Source organism: Apteryx mantelli, chromosome 11 (assembly GCF_036417845.1).
Source record: "Apteryx mantelli isolate bAptMan1 chromosome 11, bAptMan1.hap1, whole genome shotgun sequence".
In the NCBI taxonomy this organism is placed as follows: Eukaryota; Metazoa; Chordata; class Aves; order Apterygiformes; family Apterygidae; genus Apteryx; species Apteryx mantelli.
Window position 1 is genome coordinate 16,787,602 of NC_089988.1, and position 10,440 is coordinate 16,798,041.

The window sequence follows — 10,440 nt, forward strand, 5'->3', positions numbered from 1 at the left end:
ACCCTCACAGAAGAGGGGTGTGGGATCACACCCTGAATGTGGCCAGGGGAGCTGAGATCTCCTAATGGACACGGGACCCATGGTCTCACCCTGCCTGTGCTCATGTGAGCCTGACTCTGCGCCCCTGAGCTCCCTTGGTGTTGAAAGAGACAATGCCGAAAGGGACCCTGCAAAGGGAAACTCTTTGCATTGCACTCAGGACATCCATGGGAGCTCAGACTAGTGGGGCTCTGAGGTTCCCCATCTCTGCTGATGAAAGGGGAAGCCTGGCTTCCTGCTTCAACACGGCCTCTGGGTCAGATTCAAATGAGAGATTCCTGACGAGACGTGACACGAACTGGATTTTTTGTTGTTGTTTGTTTTTTTGACATGGATGCAAAAAAGAAAAGTAAGAAAGAAATAAACGCACAACACACAGCCTTGATTCCAGGTACCCTGAGAAATGGATGCACAATGGACAGTTATTGGTGCTGACATTGTACCCATTGGATCACTTTCCTCAGGGCATCCTTGAGCTCCTTGTTCCTCATGCTGTAGATGAGGGGGTTCACTGCTGGAGGCACCACTGAGTACAAAACAGCCAGCACCAGATCCAGAGCTGGGGAGGAGATGGAAGGGGGCTTCAGGTAGGCAAACAAGCCGGTACTGATAAACAGGGAGACCACAGCCAGGTGAGGGAGGCACATGGAAAAGGCTTTGTGTCGTCCCTGCTCAGAGGGGATCCTCAGCACAGCAGTGAAGATCTGCACGTAGGACAGCACAATGAAAATGAAACACCCAAAGGCTAAACAAAGACTAACCACAGGAAGCCCAACTTCCCTGAGGTAGGATTCCAAGCAGGAGAGCTTGAGGATCTGGGGAACTTCACAGAAAAACTGGTCCACTGTGTTTCCTTGGCAGAATGGTATTGAAAATGTGTTAGCAGTGTGCAGGACAGCGTAGAGAAAACCACTGCCCCAGGCAGCTACTGCCATTCTGACACAAGCTCCCGTGCCCATGAGGGTCCCATAGTGCAGGGGTTTACAAATGGCAATGTAGCGGTCATAGGCCATGACTGTGAGAAGACAATACTCTGCTGAAAATAAGAAAAAGAAGAAAAAGACCTGGGCAGCACATCCCAAGTAGGAAATGGCCCTGGTATCCCTCAGAGAATTGGCCATGGATTTAGGGACAGTGACAGAGATAGAGCCAAGGTCGAGGAAGGAGAGGTTGAGGAGGAAGAAGTACATGGGGGTGTGGAGGTGGTGGTCACAGGCTACAGCTGTGATGATGAGGCCGTTGCCCAGGAGGGCAGCCAGGTAGATGCCGAGGAAGAGTGCGAACTGCAAGAGCTGCAGCTCCTGTGTGTCCGCAAATGCCAGGAGGAGGAACTCATTGAGGGAGCTGCTGTTGGACATTTGCTCCTTTGCGACACAGGGGGACTGTGTGAGGAAGAAGAGACATTGACAAGTTAGAACAGGCTTCTCTGAGCAAAGCTTTCTCATAACACCCTCCCCCCCGCCCCACACACACACACCAAGCACACACACATTACCTCTCCGCATCTCAGTAGCACCGTCATTGATCTCTGTGGCTTGAGCCCTGATTTGTGCTGGCTGATTTTGCCATGCGGAGCAGGGGCCTCTGCCCATGGGCTCCAGAGGAGTCAGCCCTGACCTACAGCACTACGTAGATGGGAACAGGGGGGACTAAAATTTTAAATTACTGACAGTTCCAGTCAGATTTAACCCACTCATAATGTTGAAGGGATTTTCAGGCGAGGAAACGACTCCTGCCCTGGACCCCCCAGCCTTGAGAGCAGAGGGCTGTGCTGGCTTGGAGAGGAGAGGAGGCCTTGGAGTTGACCGTTTCCTCTAACACTGTGAGCATGACTCTGCTGCCTGGAGCCGTCCCTGTGGGGAACTGTTTCTCTGTCCCCATGTCTCTCCCCTCTCAGTGCTCACACACCCCATCCCACCTGCTGTGAGCTCAGCTCTGCCCTGCAGAAACCTCCTGGGGGCAGAACGCTGCCCAGGGGCTGCTCCATGTTTTTAGGTGCTATGGAGCAGGTGAGAGAAACCTTGGTGAGGCTGGAAAGGTGATGCTGGTTCTGTCCTTAGGCTGAGGGGTGCATGAAGGCATTTGCTGAGTCCCTCCCAGAGCTGCTCCTCTCTCAGTGTCACTGTCTCAGTCCCCTGTCTAAACCTGACAGATCCAATCCCATTTCGCCCTAGCCAGAGAGAATCAAAGTGAAAGCACAGACTCATGACAGCTCCTTCCCTTTCATGTATCTGCTGCCTTGACCTTCCTTTTGGAAAGTCTCCTCCAGAAATGTCCTGGGAGTGAGCTGGAGCTGTGGGCAGCCATGACCCGTTCAGCACCCTCACAGCAGGAGAGAATGAACCTGCCCTGCCAGGGTGTCTCTCCTCCCACCCAGAGCTTCTCCCCGCAGTGCTGCGGGGAGCTCCCCAGGCAGGCTGAGTGCTGACCCTCGCAGGCGGCAGAGTCACTGCCCCAGGCACACAGCACCCTGGGGGGCAGGAACACTGCTGTGAATTACAGCCCTGGACAGACCTGTGTGCACACACCGGCTACACACCCCTGCAGCTGTCCCCAAGAAAAAGGAGCAGGATACCCTGTCCCTTTAATAATGTGGAGGCAAATCCCTGTTCTGAAGCGTCTCTGCCTCCTCTGCAAAAGAAAAACCAGGAGAGACATCCTTAAAAAACAGATGTGGGATTTGATGGGATGGGTTGGGTTTAGAAGAGCCCTCCAGGAACCTCTATAGCATTGCTCCACAGCCAGAGACTTACCGTGTCAGGGGATGTGAAAATTTCTCCCACAAGGAGCTCTCCTCTCTCCTCCCACTCCACACTGCCTTGCACTTGTCCCTGTCTTCTCTCATCTTCTGGCAGCAATTGCAGACAGAGCCTGGAGCCCTGTTGCTCTTTGCAGAGGAGCTGCTCCTGCACACAGCTGTCTTTGGGCAGTGCTGCCCGGTTGCCAGGAGCTCCCTCCATCCTAGGAGCCTGGCCTCACTCAGGTACAGAGGCCCAGCTGAGCTCATGAATTTCTCTGTCCCTTGTGCTCCCTTCTCCTGAGAAATGTTCACTGAGGTAAACCAGAATAATCACTGATGGTTCCTCTCTAAATAATGCAGAGAGACCAGTCACAGCATTGTTGCTTGTTTCATCAGAGGATGGTTATCTACAAGAGCTGGAAATGTCCCACTTTGGAAATCCATATTCCCATGTTTCAACTAGGCAGGACACCTAGAAGGGGTCAGGAAGGCAGTTCATTTTCCCATTCTTCAGGTCTTGATGCAGATGAGTCAATCTGGGCATCTCATGCCTGTTTAGAAACCCCTGGGATGCAACGGGATTCAGCTAACTCCCGTGAACTCCACAGACACGCAGGAGGTGGGATTCCCCTTGCGAAAACTGAAGTGGGCACAACATAGATGTCTGCATGGGAGCTCCTTGCCTAAGCTCCGGTTATAATCACTTTAGATGGAGGGTGGGAGTCAGTTGCTCACATGCAAAAACCTGGTGACCTTGGAAGAGACAGAGGTGGTCCAAGGCATGTGCCAGTGTCTTCTTGCTCTGATGGAGCAACTGGGAAACCCATGTCCTTATGGAGCATCAGCTAGGGGCCAGGTGGAGAATTTCCCTTGGCCATCTGAAATGACCCTAGATGCCTTCTACAACTAGTGTTCCTCTCACTATGAAGCTGAGACATATGAAGATCCCAATGTTACAAACAGCTAATGTAATTCAGTGCAGACACGTGATTTAATGACATAGAAATAGGCCTGCAGGGCCATGTCAAGTGCCTGGGGTGTCCAGCAAAACCACATGTTTCTAGTAGTTCCAGCATGGGACCTCCAGGAAAGCCATGGCCCTTTGGAGTAGCGCTGGGCAAGTGCCCTAGGGCATCTTGGATTATCTACCTGTACCCAAACAACTGAATCCCACCACTGCCTTTAGGCAAAGTCCATCCCATCTACATCCAAGCATGCTGCATAAATGGGAGGCACATCACACCAAGGTCTCCACTCCAGCATCTGCACTCTCAGACCCTTCTTGCTCCCTGCCCTCTGAACCTCTTCTCAACCCTCCCCCTCCCCCTCCGCCCCCCAGATGATGTGAACAGGGACTGGGCTAATGATGTCCTCAGGGTGGCTGGATCACAGAACCAGGGACCTCTTCAGTGGCACCTTGTCCTGCCTGGAGATTGGTTCAAGCCTGTCACAGGCACCAAGGTGCTGCAGAGTCAGTTCAGGCAGCAAACCCCTCTCCTGCCACTCCTTTGTGGCCCAGCTCTGTTTCTCACTGGCCTTGGGCACTGCAGGCTTTGCTCTCTTAGTGGAAATCTCCTTTCACCATTACATTGCCACCTGCTGTCTAGGCCAGCATGTCACCACTTGCAATCAAAGCCTTTGTATTCCTGAGGTCCTTGCTAAAAGTTTTCCCTGTGACAAATCTTCATTCAGCACCACAGCTGAGGTGCTGAAGCCAAAATATATGCAAACATATGGAGCCTGTCCCAGGACTGCCCCATGGTTGGAATAACTGAGATGTGGTGGGATCAGTCGCATGATGGAGTCCTTCAAAGGCAGGGTGCAAGTTCTTCAGGAGAGACAGCCAGGGAAGATGAGGAGGGGGATGTCCTATGTGTGAAGGGGTAACTTGGATGTATGGAGCTCTTCCATGGGATGGGCAAAGGGAGGCAACTCTGAAGGGCAGAGGAGCTCAGGAAAGCCAGCAGGTCATTAAGCACCCGTCAAGCACAAGAATGCTCCTTATGAACAGTTTGTAGAATTAGCAGACACCTCTGGACCCCAGCTTGGCTAAACAGGGAGCTCCCACGTGAGCTCCAGGGCAATAAGGCAGCATACAGAAAGGGGAAGAAGGCAGAGGCTGCAAAGGAGGAATTTAGAGATATTGTCCAGCAAAGTAGGGATGGTGTTAAGGAAGCCATAGGTCCCCTGGGACAGAAACACTTTCAGGGGATGTGAAGGACAGGAAGAAGAGCTGCTGCTGCTTTAGTAACAGTAGAAGAATAAAAAAGGAAATGTGGTGTCACTGCTGACTGGGGCAGGGATTCTAGCAAAAGTGAATACAGATAAGTTTGGGGAAATCAAGTCCTCCCTGGCTTCAGTCTTCACCAGCAAGCTCTCCTGAGCTGTTGTGCCTAGAGTCAGGACTGCTAAGGAGAAAACCAGCCTGCAGTGCATAAGTCTCTAGAGCTCAACCCATACAAGTCTATGGGATTGGATGGCTGGCATCAGAGCTAGCTGCTGTGACATCAAGGCTGCTTGCTGTCATCTTTGAAAGGTTGTGGAGATCAGCGGAGGTCCCAATGAGCAGCAGAAGGAATATGTTGTGTCCACCTTCAAAGACAGCCACATGGACAACCTGGGGAGCTGCAGGCTGTTCAGCCTCACGTTGGTGAGGAGTGTGTCATGAGCCAGTCCTCTCAGATCACAGTTCTGGGCACATCATGAAGGTGCCTGGGAACAGTCAGCATGGATTTACCCAAAGTAAATTATTCCTGAACCATCTGATTTCCTTCTGTGATAAAAGACGAGTACCTGTGGAGGAGAGGAGAGTAGTGGATGTCCACTAGACATCCAGATGGGCAAAAAGTTGTTTGGATGATCAAGGTCAGAGGGCTTTCATGAATGGGTCATGCTTTACCAGGAAGCCAGGTAAAGGTGGGTTATGCAGGGATATACCCCACATCCTGTCCTGTTTGAAAGGCTCATCAGCAGGGCAGGACAACCCATGCATCAGGACAGGCAGAGACTTGACCGGCAGAGGAGGGACCCCAAGGTGAAGGTCCTGGACATCATGGGGGAGGCCATATGAGCGTGTGGTGCATGGTCACCACAAATGAGGCCAGCTGCATACAGGACTGCATTAGGAAGAGCCTGGCCACCCAGGCAAGGGCAGTTCTTAACTCCCTCCACTCAGCACTGGTGTGGCCATGTCTGGAACGTGTCCCAGTGTGGGGTACCCAGTGCTGGAGGAATGGGGAGCAACTGGAGAGGGTCCAGGGGAGGTCTGCCCAGATGGGGTTGGGGACCTGAAGCACATGGCCCATACGGAGAGGTTGAGGGACCTGGGCTTCTTTAGCCTGCTGAAGTGAAGGCTAAGGCCAATATGGTAGTCACCTCTGACTGCTTGAAGAGTGGTTTCAGAGATGAGGGAGCTTTTCTTGGAAGTGGGAAACAGCATGCAAAGGAGAAAGAGCCACAAACTGCATTTTGAAACATTCAGACTGAACTTCACGTTAAAAGGATGTCACTCGTAAGGTAGTGCTGTGGTGCAACTGGACACCCAGAGGGAGTCTGTGATCAGCCCCTGGCTTTGTTTTTCAAGGAGTCACCAACAAGGACTGAGGGATTTCAGTAAAGGTGGGGAGATCCTGCAGTGAGAGCATGGTGGGGAAGGAGGTTGGGTGTGTACAGGCTGCAGTGACACAGGTGCAGGTTTGTGACAGCTAAGGATAGCCTGTGTGGAGACGACGGAGGGCACTGTCAAGGCTAAAAGCCTCCAAAAGAACTGAGGATTTTTTTTCCTTTTGCTATGGCTGGTGCGTCTGCCACCGGGGCCTGCAAGAAGATGATGCTTCCTTACACCACTGGGCCTTGTTGCCTCCTCACCCCCGGGGATCCCAGGAGGTGTTGTAATGTTGTCCTGCACTCGGCATTTTGCACCCTCACCTCACACTGCCCCCAGGAAGAGGCCTGAGCAATGCGGGATGGAAAGCATCACCCTACCCAGGAGCTGGCTGTCAGGGCCTGGTCATTCTGCTTGATAACACACATCAAGGTTGACTTGGCATCACAGCCACCCTCACATTGCCTTTGCCTACCTGCAATCAGGGCTTCCAACTTTAGGCTCTAATCAATCCCTGGGGAGCCTTTCTTGGTAATGGCCCTCAGTGGGACCCATTAACGCTCCAAGAAACTTGGGGATTTTCTTCTGACTTTCTTGAGAGGTTTGTTCAGTCTCAGCACCTGAGGTTCATGGGCTCAGCACCAAATATATTTGAGGGGTCATTAATATGCAAAAAACCCTAAGGAGCCAGGCCTCTTTCCATAATTTTCTTCAATTCTTGTGTGGCTAATTGGGAGGTTTCAGGAGTGTATTTAAAAGAGGAAGATTTCAATGAGCACAAAAAAGAAAAAAAAAAAAGGATTTCTGCTTTTGAAGTTTTCCTTAGTTTTCAGCTTTCAAATTAGGGTGATATCCACATTCTCCAACTGATATGGATCCAGAGTGTCTCCTAATGATGTCGGGACATGTAGAAAAAGTAGCATCCTTGATGTCAGACATCCATGGAAAATATTCCTCCCACCTTCCCAGCCCTACCAGTTCTCTCATCAACCACTGGGGACTTCAGATCACTCTTGTGAAAATCAAACCTTTTGCCACTCAAGGCTGTAGCTGAATGTTACAGCTCGTGTGCACCAATTCCCACCTGCTTTCCTTCGAGAACTAGCTGCAAACAGGTGCAGAAGGATTTGTCTTAATTGCAGACAAACAAAAATAATCTTGATCCAGTGTCATAAGAAATAAAATACAATCCTCCACTGTGCACATGCCCAGAAACTCTGATGCAAAGATGACTTTAGAAATGATCAATTAAGCAGGATATATGGAAATATGCAAAAGGTTACTGAGATTAAACCCACAGCATAAGAGACAGAGCAGTGGTAATGCAAGTTAATGGGCAGATCGATATTTCTTCTCCCCAGATTCATACCCTTCCTGAAGATTTCCACTCTTTCATCATAGGAAAACATTGACATTAAAAATTAACCAATCTTTTGTGCTGATGAAAGTGTGCTCCTATTTTTGACATGTTGAAAACAGTTCTTCACCTTTCCAAGCAGAGCTCAGGTGTCCAACCACAAGCACCCAGGGGCACTTGGAGAGGCCCCGGTGTCTCTGAGGGACCTGCCTGGGCCTGGCAGCTCTCACAGGGGACCTGTGGGAGACTGGAGCCCCTTGCAGCTGCAGAGGGAGGCTGGGCAGTGGGGACCAGGGCACCTGCAAAGGCACCAGCTGTCCATGACCCTGTGACTGCATCCCACCCCAGCTCTGAAAATCTCTTTCCTTTTTTTTAAAAAAAAGAAAAAACACAGCATTCCCCTGAAAGACCACTATATTAAGAAAAAATAAATAAATGACTCAAGAAAGATAATAGGAACACAAAAAAATTAAAAGCTGGAAAGGATAAAAAAAATTCTTTGCTTTCAATCTATTTCTTAATTTCTTTCGTGTTTCATTTTTAATTCATTTTCTAAACATTTCTGTTATAATCAGCCTTACACCATTAAACAAAATATTTTTGTGTCTCACACAGAGCCCAGGGCTCAGAAAACCACCCCCTGCCCACAGCTGTCCATGCCACTCTTCACTCTTTGCGCAGAGCACATCGCACTCTGAGGTGTCAGGCTCTCTCAACTGGTGAGGAAAGCAGGGTGACCAGCTTCAAGGAAATGCTCTACTTCTGGATGGCCAAATTTACACAAATCTCAACATACCTATGTTACCATGATGTTTTAAAAGAGTCCCTAAAACATCTCGCCACACTCCCTTTTCATTGTGCACACAGGCATTCATCTGATGGTAGAAGGCAATTAGGTGGGTCAGGCATGCTTTCCATTTCCCCTTGGTGAACGCATGCTGCCTCTTCCAGGCCTTCTCCTTCCTATGCTTGGAGATGGTTTCCAGGAGGATTTGCTCCATCACCTTCCCAGGGACTGAGACGAAGAGGACCAGCCTGTTATTCCCCAGATCCTCCCTCTTGCCCTTCTGGAAAATGGGTACAATTTCTGCCTTTTCCCAGTCATCAGGAACTGCCCTGATTACCCTGACATTTCACAGACAATTGGGAGCAGCGTTGCAGTGACTCCAGCCACCTCTCCCTGCACCCTGGGGTGCTTCCCATCTGGTCCCATGCACTTCTGTGTGCCCACTGGGCAAAAGTCCTCCCCAGATGCATTGTCCTCTACCATGGGTGAGGCTTTGCTACCACAGATGCTGACAAAGGACTCGGGGGCCAGGGAGGCCTGGCAGTAGACAAGACCAGGAAAAGACCAGGTGAAAGAGGCAATGAGCTCCTCAGCCTTTCGCCTGTCTTTGTCACTATGTCCCCTGCCCCACTGAGCAGGGAGAACACATTTTCCCTGGCTGCCTGCCTTGTGCTGCCAGCATCCTTACAGAAGCCCTTCAGGTTACCATCCTCATCCCTTCCTAGCTCGAGCTCCAACTCCAGCTCCAGCTGAGCTTTCACTTGCCTAACTCCATCCCAAACAAGATGAAATCCTCTCTGCTGCAGTCCAGGGTGGTGACTCTGTTATTCCTCTTACCTCTCCACCATCTCACGGGCACTGCAGTGACAGACAACCTACACGTTCACATCCCCATCCAGGCTGAGCTTCAGGCAAGAAACCAAGGGGAGGATGGCACCATCTACTTAGAGGCACAAACTACAGAGGTACAGAAATCACACCGCAGAAAAGCCTGCATTTCTCCCCTCACCCCTGAGGGGATCCAGGCAATTGCCTTTCAGGTGGTTAAAGGTGGATGCAAAGAATTTCCGCTGTGATGTAGATATGCCTGAGGTAGTGCCTGCCAGGCTGCCCTTACAGTCAACAGGGAGGAGAAGCTGTTCACCTGCCTTCTTTTAGATGGTCACATAAAGCACAAAGGACTCCTGTCCCAGACATTTGCTCTGTCCTTGAAATGGGGCCTGGGATCAAAGGCTTTCAGGATAATTCAGGTTTTAGGGACCACAGGAGGCCTGCAGTGCAAGGTGCTGCTCAAAGCAGGGTCAGATAGAGGATCAGAAACCAAAAAAATGCTGCTGCCAAAGGATTTTGGGGGTGATACAGCAGGAGAAGGCAGTAGAGGGTTGACAGGGTGATCCCATGGACAAAAGGGTTTCCTTTTTCCCCTTCTCCCAAGAATAAAATCCTCAGCTCTCCAGAGGGAAGAACCTGCGACACGAACTTTGCCGCTAACATGGAGGCGGAGAATCTCCTGATCCCCTTACAGACAGTGGCTGGTCCAAAGGCCACCACCCCAATGGCACCAGACCCCCAGGCATGCCTGCCTTGTTGCTGGGCACCCTGCAGCCCCAGGCAGGAGGTGTGCAGGGAACAGAGTGGGGTGTGCAGCCTGCAGACCTGGCCACCCAGCAGGTGTGGTGGGACCCTGCTCCTCTAGATGAGACTGGGCTCTCCTGCATTTCCCCAGTGTGGAGCCTGTGTCCACTCCAGCTGGGAATACAGCCCGGCAGTGAGGGCCAACACGGGAAATACAATCTGTGTTCCAGGTTGTGAAGAGAGAGGGGAGGTCAGAGGGGGATCTGCTCATGCCCTGGGCAGTGATTCCCTCCGTGCAGCCAGTACAGCCCTGCTGATGCCCTCTAACCTGTGAGTCC

At 51.1% G+C, this 10,440-nt stretch overlaps 1 protein-coding gene across 1 annotated transcript; it reads right to left on the reverse strand.

Moving 5' to 3' along the window:
* Positions 1–461: 461 nt before the first annotated feature.
* LOC136992993 (olfactory receptor 14A16-like) lies at positions 462–1,397 on the reverse strand. Its single transcript, XM_067303009.1, has one exon. It carries the CDS (start codon positions 1,395–1,397, stop codon positions 462–464), a length of 936 nt encoding a protein of 311 aa, XP_067159110.1.
* Between the last annotated feature and the right edge of the window lie 9,043 nt (positions 1,398–10,440).